At 47.0% G+C, this 15,804-nt stretch overlaps 1 protein-coding gene across 1 annotated transcript in view; it reads right to left on the minus strand.

The window, feature by feature from the left end:
- Positions 1 to 15,804, minus strand: part of tnr (tenascin R (restrictin, janusin)) — a 241,289-nt gene that overhangs the window by 79,247 nt on the left and 146,238 nt on the right. The window contains exon 4 of the mRNA XM_066681136.1: positions 679 to 1,174. Within this exon, the coding sequence (XP_066537233.1) occupies positions 679 to 1,165 (487 nt within the window). The 5' untranslated portion in view covers positions 1,166 to 1,174. The remainder of the gene's footprint in view (positions 1 to 678; positions 1,175 to 15,804) is intronic.

Consider the following 15,804-nt stretch of genomic DNA (forward strand, 5'->3'; position numbering starts at 1 on the left):
AGACAAGCGGTACAGCCCTTCAGAGATGGAGGAAAAAAAAAAGTCTCTCTCTGTCTCTCTGATTTTATACGTCATACCCAGATGACCCAAAACAACAAGACCACTCCCAGGTGATGGGGATAATGTGGGCATGGTGTGGCTGAGTCTGGGATATAACAGAGAGTACAAGAGCAGATGGCATCTCGTGTGAAATGTGGGGGTGGTAGTGCCATATCAGCCAGAATAGTTCATAAAAGTTGGTGGAAACAATTAAATTGTATTAGTCATGAATTCAATATAATCATAAGCTGCAGTGACACTGACGTGGTGGTGGTGTGTTAGTGTGTGTTGTGCTGGTGTAGAGTGGATCAGACACAGCAGTGCTGCTGGAGTTTTTAAACCCCTCAGTGTCACTGCTGGACTGAGAATTATTTACCACCAATTCACACCTGCTCTGAGGGGGTAATGAGCATTGAAGTACAGGGTGAAAGAGGGCTAACAAAGTATGCAGAGCCACGGATGGACTACACTCTGTGACTGTCATCGCTCCAGCTGTGGCAGCACACCTGGTTCTATAGCCGTGTGGTTTTGTTACTGTGACTCTTAAGGGTTAAGTAAACACAGCTAATTATAGACTCCTCTTTCCTCCCTGAAATCCAGCTGTTTGTCTGCACATCTGCACATCTGTCGGAGACTCACCCGTGGCGGTGCTTTCTCCACAGCAGCCCCCGCTGCACTGCGCTCTGAGCAGAGACACCTCTCTCTCCAGTAGCTCTATGCGGCTGGCCAGCTGCTGCAGAGTGACCGGAGAGGGGCAGGAGCAGGCTTGTTTGGGGATGTTGATTCGGTGGGTGAAGGTCATCTGGCTCTCGGAGTCCATCGTCTGCTCCGTGTACTCGCCAGGGGTCTTTACGCCCTCTTCTGGACCCCCTAAAGGACTTCCAGAAGGAGCCCCGTCATTCGACTCCGGTCCCGAGTCCAGATCCACGGAGCACAGCGACTCCAGAGGGACGTTGATGTTGTAAACATGGTTGAAGATTATAGGCTGCGTCTGGTTGCCTTGAAGACCGTCAGGGGCTTGCCGTCTGAGCCTCGTGGTCCGCACCAGCTTGCCGTCTTGGGTGGGGACACCGTGGACCCCCAGGAAGAGCAGAGCCAGACCCAGGACAGGGCGACAGAGCACCATGTTTCTGTGCTGTGGACACAAAGAGGAACATTTCTGTCAACATTCAATGGCAATTGGACAGTGCTGGTGCGAGTGGATAAGACACAGCAGTGTCTACTGGAGTGTTTAAACAGCTCAGTGTCACTGTTGGACTGAGAATATTTTAATTGAATGGACTCAAAATATATTAAAACCTTTCAATAAAATCTAAACTAAAAAATAATAAACACAAATATTAATCAAAATCAGTTGAGGACACCCAACTCAAACAAAGCAGGGTAACTAAGTATGCAGAGCAACAGCAGGAGTACAGTGTGTAATTGTAGAACTACAGAGTGCTCCTCTGTGGACAGTGGAGCTGAGCGTAAACAGCGAGTGGAGGTGGTTTTAATCTTATGGCTGCAGAGTGTAAGCACAGATAATGTGATCAGGTGATAAAGAGGTGGAAAGTGATTGGATGAAACTTAAAGCTGATTTACATAATAATGGACCTCTTTGTTATTAGGAGAATGAGAATAATTCAGACAATGGATTCCAGTCATGGGTTTTACACACACACACACACACACACACCAAAATATGTCACTCAACATATCCATGAAAGAAGATGAGATTTAAGAAGTCAGCATTGCTCCAAATGGTAATAAACACCACGCAGAACATGTTCGTCAGTAGAGGTGTGTGTGTGAGTGTGTGTGTGTGTGTGTGTGTGTGTGTGAGAGAGAGAGAGAGAGAGAGAGAGAGAGAGAGAGAGAGAGAGAGAGAGAGAGTGTCTCAGTTGTAATTTCATTGTGGTTTCCTTTAAAGTAACACTAGGTAATATTTTTAACTTAAAATCACAGCTTCAGAATCACTGTGATGCTCCACTGAGCTGTGACTGAGGGAACAGAGTCTCTTTCATTAGAGGGATTTCTATTCACAGATAAAGAAAAACCTGAACGGAAAAGGCCCAAATTTCACAAAAACAGTAATTTAACGCTTGGACGAGGCGGAGGAGGCTATCACTACAGCGCTGATGCACAAAAGTACAATGGGGAAAGGGTTGGTGAAATAGATAAGCGAACCACCCAAAGTGAATTACACTCTGCAACTGTAGGGGGAGCCTAGGAGCAAAAACATCAAATATCACATACTGTTCCTTTAAACTGACCAAAGACCAGCGGAGACCAGACAGGCTTAACTTCTCCTGAAGTCTGAAGAGACACACCCACTGTTTTTATGATGGAGGCTCCAACCCAGACTTACTCCACTCACTGTGGAGCGAACACCACTAGGTACCACTTAAGGTGGAAAAGAAAATTCATTTAAGAAGCTTAGACAATAGAACTTTACTGCTAAAGGATTAAGGTGGAACCATTGAGTGTGGGTGCACTATTTAAGGTGGAACCAGAAATTCAACCATAAGCGTGGGTGCTAGAATCTAACTGCTGCACTATTTAAGGTGGAACCACAAATTCAAACCATAAACGTGGGTGCTAGAATCTAACTGCTGTACTATTTAAGGTGGAACCAGAAGTCCAAACCATAAGTGTGGGTGCTAAAATCTAACTGCTGCACTATTTAAGGTGGAACCAGAATTTCAAACCATAAGCATGGGTGCTAAAATCTAACTGCTGCACTATTTAAGGTGGAACCACAAATTCAAACCATAAACGTGGGTGCCAGAATGCAATTTCTGCACCCCTTAAGGTGGAATGGAAAATGCAAATATGCACCTTGGGTGCCAGAAACTAAGAGTTCCCTTATTTAAGGTGGAGTCAACATTAAAAAAAAAATAGCATGGGTCCCAGTTTCTGTTACAGTGCCCTACACCCTCAGTAGTTCCACTGTTGATGAATGTGTTGTTGATGTGTAACTACACAGTTATTCCAGTCTGAGAGGGACCCCATTGTTCATCCGAGGACGACAGCAGACGGAGGAGGAGCTGTGTAGCTCTTTATGTAACTGCTGGAGAAACAAAGCTGCTGATGAAATGTGCATGTGCTCGTCTTAATACTTTAATCACAGGCTTTGATGATGAAGTCAGTGCCTGGACTCCTCTTTATCTGCGGCAGAGCTGAGCACAAAAGCGAACTGAAAGACAGGGGGAACGGCGAGGGAGAGCCCGAGCTGTGGGACTCTGTCCAGCGAGTGATTATCTCTGCTGACATTTTCCATCTTCATCGGGCTGACAGTGGACCATTCTGAACAAGCACGGCTTTTATCAGCACTCAATCACCAGAATAAAAAAGGAGACTTAAATATAAATGCCTTGTGCTTAGTCTGGGCTTCTGTGACTGAGAGAGAGAGAGAGAGAGAGAGAGAGAGAGAGAGAGAGAGGGACAGAGAGAATGGGGAGAATGAAGTAGGACTAGAGGCAAAGAAAGGGGGATGAGTGTGGAGAAATAGGGAAAGAAAGTGATGAGAGAGAAGTAGTATGGGGGAGAGAGAGGGAGGGAGAGAGAGAGGAGAAAAGGGAGAGAAAATATGTAGGTGGGGTGAGAGAAAGCCAGCAGAAAAACAGAGGGCTGGAATGAAGAAAGGGAGCATGAGAGTGAGGGAGATAAGAGTGATGGGGAGAGTGAGAGAGAGAGAGATGGATGGATGGATGGATGATCTCTTATCAGACCCTGGCTGATGACTCCTTTCAGAAATTCCAGAGTCATCCCTCCCTCCATCCCTCCAGAAGTTCCAAACAGTGAAGGTGAGACCCGTCTAATTCTCAGAGCCACACTGAGGGTCAAGGGGGGTCCTGGGTGGTCCAGGGTGGTTCTGGGTTGTCCAGGGTGGTTCTGGGTAGTCCAGGGTGGTCCAGGGTGGTTTTGGGTGGTCCAGGGTGGTCCTGGGTTGTCCAGGGTGGTTCTGGGTAGTCCAGGGTGGTCCTGGGTGATCCAGGGTGGTACAGGGTGGTCCAGGGTGGTTCTGGGTGGTCCAGGGTGGTCCAGGGTGTTCAGTGACCACTGGTCCGGACCTGTTCTAGTGATTTCAAAAAAGTTCTGGTCCATTCTCTGTCCCTGAGGAAGGACTTTATAAAGACTCCTCCATCTCACATATCAGGCCTCATCAGAACTGACACTAACACGGAGTTACCCCCCAGAGCGCTGCCATCTGCCCACCCCCCTGCTGGGGTCAACACGCCACTGACTGTCTTCACTGTGTATGTGTGTGTCGGGGGGTGGGGGGCTTTTCCAGATTTACTCCAATGTCCTGCTCTTAAAAGTCAGTCAATAATGTTTAATTATTCATTAAACATATGAACAATAACAATATACACCAATCAGGCCCTTGGATCTGAAGGAGCTCTGCGGACATTGGAAACGAGGTCCACACCTGGAAATCTTTATCCTGTTCCTCAAAACATTACTGAAGTGTGACTGTGGTGTGGCTGGGAGCATTATTGTACTGAAAGAGACCCCTGCCATGCGTTTGAAAATCACTTTCACTCAGGATGAATACACACACAGTCTAATGGCGCTTTTCTGCTGCATGGAACCTACTCAACTCGCCTCCGCTCTTTTGCTTTTCCACCGCCCAAATCTGGTCCTGGTCCTGGTCCTGGAACCATGTAATTTTCTTAGTCCCTGCTCTTAGGTACTAAACCATGAGGTGTAAACTCTGCAGAGTTCTGATTGGCCGGAGAGACCTGTCAATCACTATGATATGCAGAACTCCGGCACAAAATCGGAGCTTGTAAAATCTCTGACGTTACAGCAGAGTTTGTTTTTATCCGACTCACAACAGCAGCTCGTAACACTCCCCCGAGGGGTTTTGAAGAGGTTCGGACGCTCCTTGGGTCGGTGACCGATGAAAATCTCCAGCAAAGGCCAAACACGCAACAAGGAGAACGGATCTGTGAGAACTGAGGTTGCAGAGACGTGCTCAGTCCGAAAAACAACAACAAGAGGCCAGTACACAATGAGTAAACAGTGCCTGACTTCACCGCCACACAGTTTTCACAATTTTTGCCTTGTTTTTAAAAGCCTAAGAGCCTCAGACCCCCAGCAGACCCTCACAGAACAGGCCTGATGTGTGTTACATGATGTGATCAGTGGAGCTGCTCAAATGGACTTTAAGTGTAGAATATTACAACCTTTTTGGGGCTAGTTGATATTCGAAGGAAAGCTCCCTGAAACAAAGAGGACCTCTGGAGCGACGCTACACCACAACCACACTCGGGTTTCCTGAGGCATCAGCGAGCAACTCTTGAGCAACGCAATTGTAATTACAAGCCCCCCGTGACCCCCTGTCCGAGCCTGTTTCTGTTCTGCTCGCTTCTCAGAGCAGGTGGCTTATTAATTCGACCCCAATCTCGTCTCCCCTCCTTGGCGCCCGCTCGAGTGTTTTGGCAGAACACTAAGCCATTTCTTCGTCAAAAAAAAAAAGAACGGCGAGGGGAAGTGAGAAGTGGACGGAAACGACGGCGAGGAATCATCTCACGACACATTGCGCTTCACACACATTAGCGCGGGAGCAGGCTGCTGGCTCTGAATCACAAGCCGTTTAGCGGCGTCTCTAAAACAAGCACGGATTCTCTCCCCCCGCTTCTCTCCGTTCCGCCGTCCCTGCTTAAAGTCGGGGATTTATCAGATGGATTCTCCATGGTCTGGTGTCTCCTCTAATGGGGCAGATCTGTCCTTATCACTGCAGGAGGACCGCAGGGACGGGGCTCCTCGTTTTCCAGCTCGTTTGGGCTCCTCTGGTAGAAGAGTGAGATCGGGGCCGATGTTTGTGGAGAAGAGGCTGCTGGGGTGTGTTTGGACTCGGGGGAAGGGGGCTTGGCAGGAATGGCCCAAAGCTTTGGAAAAGGACATCAGACTGAACACTGAAGAGGCTCAATCAGTAGAGCTCTTAATGAAAAAGTCTACGTTGTCTGTGTTCTCGCCGTGTCCCAGTTAAACCCCTCTGGAGCAGCTGCAAATGAGCGCAAGACCCCCAAGCTCCAAGCCAAGCACGGGCCAGAGCAGGGCTTTTCATACCCTGGGTCGCCAGCAAAAAGATTGAGTGGTAGCTTATATAATGAAAAGAGCAGGGGACCAAGACAGATTCCTTGTGCCACACCATGAATATGATGCTGTATTTTTTTGACACGTGGTCTCTGAGACTGACATAAAGCTATCTCTCTGTAATGTGTGTTCGAAACCAGTTAAGGACACATCCAGACAGAGCAGCCCAGGTTTGTAACAGATTGATTAAAACTGTAGTGTCAAAGGCCTGCAGTAATAATCAAAACTGAGACCTTGTGTGAGTGACGTCACTGATTATTTTGATTAAGGCAGTCTCTGTTCTGTGATTCGATTTAAAACCTGACTGGAATTTCTCAAAGACACCATTTATATTTGAAAAGCTATTTATCTGGTTCAAAACTACTTTTCTAGTGTCTTACTCATGAAGGGTAAGTTCAGTATAGGTCTGTAATTACTGAGCACGCTGTAGTCTAGATTCAGCTTCTCTAATAGTGGTTTGAGCGCAGCAGTTTTAAAAGCGTTAGGAAATATAAGAGATGCATTCATTATTTCAAGGAGAGACACTATTAAGAACATATTTTTATATAATTCAGTGGGGACAGGGCTAAATAAGCGAGTTAAGGGTTTGCTCCGTCTCACTATCTTGTATAGTTCTTCCTCAGAGATGATACTAAAATGACTCAGTGTTGCTGGTTTATTGCAGGGAAGATCACACGAGTTACCGCCATTTCTGACAATGCTAGCTCTAATAGTTGTTATTTTATTGTTAAAGAAAGTTGCAAATTCTTCACACTTTGAGGCTGATGCTAAGCTGTAAATGTCACAGATTGGAGCAGGCTTTAATAACCGGTTTATGGTTGAAAACACGACCCTGGGGTTACGGCAATTCTCTGTAATAACATTTGAAAAATACGCGGATAGCATTAGGATAGACGGAGGTACGCTGTGTCTCAGTTTTATCTCTGCCGTTTGTCCAAGCTGTGTTCTTTTTTATCTTAACCGATGCAACACTGTCCAATATGTTACTTAGCTTATTGTTATATGCATCAGCAATTTCATTTAATGAAGTGTGTGTATTATACTAATCTATAAAGTTCTGAACATTTTTGTTCAGCTGAGGCATCTAATTAAGGTTTTTGAGTGATGAGTTCTCTTTTTTTTAGTAGATGTGTTTAGCAAAGCCTCGAAGAGCACACAGTAATAGTCGGTAACGATAACGTCTGCTGAAACATTGCTGATGTGTATGGCCTAGTTTATGTGTGGCCTCTGATATTTAGAAGTGCCATAGCCTTTGAGTCAGTGCTGTTATTAACATAGATATTCATATCTCCAATGAGAATTATACGGTCATATTTGGTCAGAATAATGGACATAAGTTCAGAGGATTCAGGGAGAAATGCTGAGGGTGCCTTGTGTGGTCTATAAAATTTTAAACATATATATTTTAGTGTGTTCTCTCTGTGTCTGTGTGGGTTTCCTCCGGGTGACTGTCTGTGAAGAGTGTGGTGTGTTCTCCCTGTGTCTTTGTGGGTTTCCTCCGGGTGACTGTCTGTGAGGAGTGTGGTGTGTTCTCCCTGTGTCTTTGTGGGTTTCCTCCGGGTGACTGTCTGTGAGGAGTGTGGTGTGTTCTCCCTGTGTCTACCTGGGTTTCCTCCGGGTGACTGTCTGTGAGGAGTGTGGTGTGTTCTCCCTGTGTCTGCGTGGGTTTCCTCAAGGTGATTGTCTGCGAGGAGTGTGGTGTGTTCTCCCTGTGTCTTTGTGGGTTTCCTCCGGATGACTGTCTGTGAGGAGTGTGGTGTGTTCTCCCTGTGTCTTTGTGGGTTTCCTCCGGGTGACTGTCTGTGAGGAGTGTGGTGTGTTCTCCCTGTGTCTACCTGGGTTTCCTCCGGGTGACTGTCTGTGAGGAGTGTGGTGTGTTCTCCCTGTGTCTGCGTGGGTTTCCTCAAGGTGATTGTCTGCGAGGAGTGTGGTGTGTTCTCCCTGTGTCTGCGTGGGTTTCCTCCGGGTGACTGTCTGTAAGGAGTGTGGTGTGTTCTCCCTGTGTCTGTGTGGGTTTCCTCCGGGTGACTGTCTGTGAGGAGTGTGGTGTGTTCTCCCAGTGTCTGCGTGGGTTTCCACCGGGTGACTGTCTGTGAGGAGTGTGGTGTGTTCTCTCTGTGTCTGCGTGGGTTTCCACCGGGTGCTCCGGTTTCCTCCCACGCTCCAAAAACACAAGTTGGTAGGTGGACTGGAGACTCAAAAGTGTCTGTAGGTGTGAGTGTGTGTCACCCTGTGAAGGACTGGCGCCCCCTCCAGGGTGTATTCCCACCTTGCGCCCAGTGATTCCAAGTAGGCTCCGGACCCACCGCCGCCCTGAACTGGAAAAGCGGTTACAGATAATGAATTAATTTTTTATATTCTGATATATATTGATATTAAAATATTGTCCAGCCTTAGCTACTACACGTGCTGTTTTCTGCTTGTTCTGAAAGGTCATGAACCACTGAAACTACATTAAACTAAGATAATACACTGAGTCCAGGAGAAAATACTGACATATGTGGGTTTATTTCCCAACAAGAACAGAGGCCCCCACCTCTAGGCAAAACAGAGGAATGGGGTCCAGTGCTGTAGAGAAACACACAGACCAATATTAGGTATATTTCACTGTATAATGTAGTAAAGATTCAGCTGTTTTTTGCTATTGGTGTTGTCTGGGTCATCATAAGAATCAACGATCACAATGGGGCGCAGCTGAAAAACCTTTGAAAATCCCTGGGCTAGAGGTCTATAAACTCCCCAACATTGAGCTGTGCGTTCCCAGGAGGAGTAGAGCCCTTGGGACGAGTGGAAAAAGGCCTCGTGATCCAGAACTAATCCTCCAGCATCAGCACCTGACCTCACCAATGCTCTCATGGCAATGTCCAGCACCTGCGTCCATGCCAAAGCCTCTGAAAAGACCAGGACTCAGCGGTCAGGCTGAAGAGGCTCAATTAGCACAGCCCTCAATTAGAAAGCTGAGAGCCTGCAGTGTCTCCCCGATCTCCCAATTTAGCCTTCGAGAGCGCGGGATTTTTCAGCAAAGCATCTCTCCTTCCACTCTCCCGATGCTCGCCCTCATGCTAGGACAGTAATTAGGGCTGACAGCAAGGGGCTGTACAAAGGAATTGCTCACCCCTTGCTCTGTCATTATACAGCTCCACAGGAAAGCAGAGAGAGGGAGAGAGAGAGAGAGAGAGAGAGAGAGAGAGAGAAGGAACCCATTCATTGCTAATAACAAAATAACAGTGAAAGTCTCCAGTTTCCAATTCTCTTTTTAAACTTCCAACAATGAGAAATACAGGAATACAGAGTTCACAAACAAGACTATCACAACAACTCCTAAATGTAGCCTCTCAGAGTCCAGTGAATGGAAATCACAAATCATCCAGAGTACCAGGTCTGATACATTACATGTACAAAGACCTGGTACACACGCCGTTTAAATAATCTACACAGAAATGTACTAAACAATAAAACCACTCGTGAGACTAAGGTCACCATGTCCAGAGACAAGACTCATCTAAAACGGTGTGAGAGTCTGACTTGAGTCGAGTCGTGAACATAACATATGATTCTGAAGTTGTTTGTCATAAAACTAGAAATCTCATGTGGGGTTTGGAGCCTAAGGTTATGTGTGAGTCATTTAAAATAATTTGAGTCGAGTCATGAATCACAAGGTTCGGAGTCTGACTCTAATCATGATTTGGAATCAGTTGATTCTTTAGTCATTCATTCATTCATTCATTCATTCATTCATTCATTATCTGTAACCCTTATCCAGTTCAGGGTCGCGGTGGGTCCAGAGCCTACCTGGAATCATTGGGTGCAAGGTGGGAATACACCCTGGAGGGGGCGCCAGTCCTTCACAGGGCAACACACACAGTCACACATTCACTCACACACTCACACCTACGGACACTTTTGAGTCGCCAATCCACCTACCAACGTGTTTTTGGACTGTGGGAGGAAACCGGAGCACCCGGAGAAAACCCACGCAGACACAGAGAGAACACACCACACTCCTCACAGACAGTCACCCAGAGGAAACCCATGCGGACACAGGGAGAACACACCACAATCCTCACAGACAGTCACCCGGAGGAAACCCACGCAGACACAGGAATAACACACCACACTTTTCACAGACAGTCACCCGGAGGAAACCCACGCGGACACAGGGAGAACACACCACACTCCTCACAGACAGTCACCCGGAGGAAACCCACGCAGACACAGGGAGAACACACCACACTCCTCACAGTCACCCGGAGGAAACCCACGCAGACACAGGGGGAACACACCACACTCCTCACAGACAGTCACCCGGAGGAAATCCATGCAGACACAGGGAGAACACACCACACTTCTCACAGACAGTCACCCGGAGGAAACCCACGCAGACACAGGGAGAACACACCACACTCCTCACAGACAGTCACCCGGAGGAAACCCACGTAGACACAGGGAGAACACACCACACTCCTCACAGACAGTCACCCGGAGGAAACCCACGCGGACACAGGGAGAACACACCACACTCCTCACAGACAGTCACCCGGAGGAAACCCACGCAGACACAGGGAGAACACACCACACTCCTCACAGACAGTCACACGGAGGAAACCCACGCAGAAACAGGGAGAACACACCACACTCCTCACAGACAGTCACCCGGATTCAAATTCAAATCCTGAATCATATGATTTGGAGCCTGAGTCAAGGAATGAGTCATTAGATTTGGATTGTATCAGGTCGAACAGGATGGCCCTCTCTCAATTCAAAACCAGTACAGTGCCATACAGTGTGGGCATCTGTCTTTTGGCATAACAAAGGAGTTAGCCTTCTCCTCCAAGCGTGTTGAGCTGTGGTGTCAGCATTAGAGTGAAAAGAGGTGGTTCTTGGCTTCTCACATCTTTGAGGAAGCACAAGCTCGTCACTTCTCAGACCGGAGTCACTGTGCGAGACTCGGGGAGCCTCTGATAACAAGAGAATGATAATCATTGTATGATTAATAATGATCCAATGGAAGTGCTAAAAGATCTCCTGCTTTTCCAGGCTGCTCTTGAGATCACATTCCTTTAATGAGTTATGAGTGGGAAGCTGTACAGCGTGCATTTGTTATCGTCGGTGAAAGCTGTTACATCTCAGTGTTAACCACTCAGAGGTGCTACGTGTAGCGCAATTTCACATAATGCTGGAGCAGTTCTAAAGAGCCCAGCTTGTCTTATTCACGAGAGAACAGAGGGATGAATGGAGAGTGACGGCTGACTGTAATTCAGTCCAAGGCTGAGCGCTGAAAGAGGAATGTTTATTGGGCTGGTGTTGGTTTGTTCACAGGCGACAGCGGCTGGTCTGGCGTCTGGATATCGCAAAACATAATTATCATTTTTTGTGTGCATGGACAAGAGTCATCAAAGGATACTCTCTCTCTCTCTCTCTCTCTCTCTCTCTCTCTCTCTCTCTCTCTCAGATGAATGCTAATAATCATTGGCACCTTTTTAGCCCGAGGTGACCAGAGATCAATAGCTGTCGCGGACCACAGTTACCCTGTGTGACAGCTCAAAAGTGCCTTTCCAAAACAAATCTCAGTGTGAATACACAGATTAAGCAGGCGTTAAAATGTCCCGGGTGGTTGCTAAGGTGTTGCTAAGTGGTCGTCATTGAGGAGACCAAGGCTTTAAGCAGTGCTGGTATTTCTGTGAGTGGTTGGATAGCACAGTGGATAACAACACTGATTTTTCCTCAGGGGTCTCCAGATGCTGTCTCCCAGTCTTCAACCCAACTGGACATGTTGGAGCACCACGGTCTATGCCAAGACATTTTGACATACGCTGTGCCCTACGTAGGGTGCAGGGAGATATTTGGGATTTTGCATTGAGATAAATTTGTTAATTTTTCACATCTGTTTACATTACTGTTGCACTCTGAAACCCAACATGCTGCCTAGGCCAAAATATCCACATCACTGCAGAATCAGAATCACCTTAATAACATGATAATATTCCCCCTAGACCATAGTTCACATGGAAGCCCATGGAGGCCTTGTGAATCCATGTATAGAGAGTTACTGGGCTGCCTACATTAATGTCCCAAGAATAGCCCATGTACCAACCCACCCAGAATCTGGAGCCCAGCTATGTTCGACCCATGGGCAACCACTGAGACCCCACTGCTGACTGGGTTATTCCACCACTCCAAAACGTCACCAAAACATTCATTCATTATCTGTAACCCTTATCTAGTTCAGGGTCACGGTAAATCCAGAGCCTACTTAGAATCATTGGGCACAAGGCAGGAACACACCATGGAGGGGACGCCAGTCCTTCACAGGGCGACATACACTCACATATTTACTAACACACTCACACCTACGGACACTTTTGAGTCTTCAATCCACCTACCAAAGTGTGTTTTTGGAGCATGGGAGGAAACCAGAGCACCCGGAGGAAACCCACACAGACACAGGGAGAAAACACCACAATCCTCACAGACAGTCACCCGGAGGAAACCCATACAGACACAGGGAGAACACTCCACACTCCTCACAGTGAGTCACCCGGAGGAAACCCACGCAGACACAGGGAGAACACACCCCACTCCTCACAGACAGTCACCCGGAGGAAACCCACACAGACACACTGAGAACACACCCCACTCCTCACAGACAGTCACCCGGAGCAGGACTCAAACCCACAACCTCCATGTCCCTGGACCTATGACAGAGACACTACCTGCTGCACCATCGTGACACCCCGTCATCAAATCAACAAATGAATATGAAATGAATATTACTTGAGGAAGCCTACATTTACATTGTTATTACGTAAATGTGTCCAGAACAGGGACCACAGCTCTACGTCATTCCCCAAATGATTAATGCACTGTATCTGTGATTACGGCTGGCAACATCAGGTGGAAATGTGATGAGAAATGACTGTATACAGAGGAGTTTATCATTTCATTTCTACTGGTGGTTAAATATGGAATAAAACATCTGAAACCGCCTTCCGCCATCTGGTTTATATTATACAGACCCAACACGCTACCACTGAATAAAATTAATTAAGCCTCGCTGTGTATTCAGAAGACAAAGTCAAAGCTGTAACGAAATTAAGAATCACAGTGTGGTTCCGCCGTGAAGAAGTTCTGCAGAGTTTATCTGAATGAGAAGTGAGAGCGGTCTCATCCTCTGAGAAAGTTTCCCCACTGCTTTTAATGAGAAGTGGGCTTCTGGAGTTTCCACAAATGGTCCTCTATAGAGTTTCCTTCCACAAATATCCCTCTCTACAGATTATAAATATCATTCCTTACACAGTTTCCACTATTGGTCCTCTACTCTCTCAGAATAAAAGGTACTGTATATTCCCGGCAAAATCACTACTCAAAATGGCTCTGAAGGCAGGAGGAATTTAATTGGTTACCAGCCAACAGACAGGGATGAACGTGATTGGCTAACACACAGTATGTAGAGAGAGTTTATGGCGCTGTATTTGAAAAGTCACGTGGATTGTCTGCTCCTTCTGTGAGAAATGTCTCAAGACATTTTACTGTAGTCTTAGTTCTGTTTCATATTTTGTTTCTTTTTTTTTTTTTAGTGACTTCAGTTTTGTGTGGATAGAGGATCAGGTAACTGCTGCAGAGGTAGCTGCAGAACGTTACAATGCACTGCTGCCTCTGAGGCTGATTCTGAGGAATTACTTTCCTGCACATTTGTTTTATGGCTGCCTCCTCGGAGGAAGCAACAGAATATTGTACAATAAAAATCGGATTAAAAGGAAGTATATTTTGCACACTTGAATTCTGATGGCTGCCGCTGAAGAAGCTGGCGGATGTCACAATGACTGCTTCCTCTGAGGCTGCAAACCTGTGCTCTTCTACTTCTTTCCAGCCTCTGCATCTAGGCCCGAGCCAGGGGTTTTCTGGGTGTTTCTCAGTAACAACAAGAAGAAGAAGGATGGCCCTGTGTCCTACAGAAGAACGTCACCTCACGGGAGCACGTCGAGGACGGAGAGTAACTTGGGTTGTGGAAGATAATGCCCACAAGGGCGTAAGAACACAGTCTCTCACTGTGTCTGCGGTGTCCGACTGGGCCCAAAGCTGGGACTCCTCATCAGTGCGTTTCGTTGTTTTAGGGGGAGACAGTGTTGCTCTCCGTGTCGTAGCCTGGAGTCTGGTTCCCTCGTTGTGGAAGCATGCAACACCTTACCAAGAGTCCTTGAACAAGTCTAACTCTACATCTGTCTGCATCTGTAACATGACAGCACCTGTTGGTCACTGTGGATACAAAGATCGGTCAGATATTGTGAACGCATGTGTGGCTCATTTAACTCAATCAAATTAGCCCTAATTACAATGAGTGCTCGTTCCCTTGCTTCCTTTTCCCTCTTTTCCCTTTTTAAGGTTTTAATAATGGTTTCTTAAAACACAGTCTGTCATAGCCTAATGTTTAGAGGAGTGGGCTTGTGATTGAAAGGTTGTGGGTTCAATCCCCATGACCGGCAGATGTGAAGTAACAGCGCTGTCTGTCCTCCTCCCTCAATCCATAGCTGAAGTGCCCAAATGCTCCCCGGTCTGGATGTGTGTTCACTGCCATTAGTAGGTGTGTGTGTGTGTGCTCACTATCACAGATGGGTTAAATGCAGAAGACACAAGCAACTGCTAGTGTTGTCTAAACGGCTCCAGAGACCTAGCCTTGGGTTGTGGGACACAGGGACACCTCTGGAATGACCTGGATGGCCAGAACTACTTGTCATCATCAGTACCTGACCACACAAGTTCTCCAACAATCAAATCCTCACATCTATGCTGAAAAATCTAGTCTAATGCCTTCCCAGAAAAGTATGCCATTAAAGAATGCCTCATTTCCTGTTGAATATTGTCCTTTAGTTGCAGAACATGAAGCATCCTTCTACCCCATTCCAGTGAAACGTAAATAACTCTGAGGGGCTTACCCCAGGGGCTCTGCGATGAGCCTGGCATGGAGGAGGTGTGTTACCATGCTGATATGGGGCTGGAGACTGTCCACACTCCAAAGTCCCTGCTGGGTTCAGAGTGAGAGGTTCGAGCAGGGGGAGGCTAAAGTGCATCTACATAGAAGGGGGTGTGCAGTGAGATTAGATACCAAGTTTAACATGGCGTACTAGCCTCTAATCACAAGAATCTAAAGTCCCAATGTTCAGTGCCAAGTGTTGGGGAGAGGTGTTTGGAGTCCCAGCACTGGGTGGTAGCAGTGGAACCGCAGAAAGTGATGAACTCCAATAGCGTGGGAACAACCTGGAGCGCTAGCATTAGTTCCCCAACACAAGTTTAATATCCTCTCTGCAATACTCCAGAATCTAGTTGGATGTCTTCGCAGGGGGGTAGAGGCTGTTAGTGCAGCAAAGCAGGACAAACCCATTCGGCCACACGTATAGTTTTATTCCGTTTTATCCTGCCCATATTCCCAGGACCTGTCTGCATCTGGCGGCGAATATAAGATCATAGCAGGACCCTATCAAAAGCTACGACCATGACATTCAACACACTTTCTTCTCTGCCAACAGCTTTTAGAGCCTTTACTTTCTTCAAGTCATGCAGGGTGAACGCTCCCTGATGGAAATGTCACGGCTGTGGGCCTGCGGGATCAGACTCTGCTGCGTTATATAACCACCATCCTGGTCTTTCTCCAGACATATCAGAGGAGCTCAGAGAGTGTTT

This window comes from Hoplias malabaricus, chromosome 9, assembly GCF_029633855.1.
Source record: "Hoplias malabaricus isolate fHopMal1 chromosome 9, fHopMal1.hap1, whole genome shotgun sequence".
Taxonomy (NCBI): domain Eukaryota; kingdom Metazoa; phylum Chordata; class Actinopteri; order Characiformes; family Erythrinidae; genus Hoplias; species Hoplias malabaricus.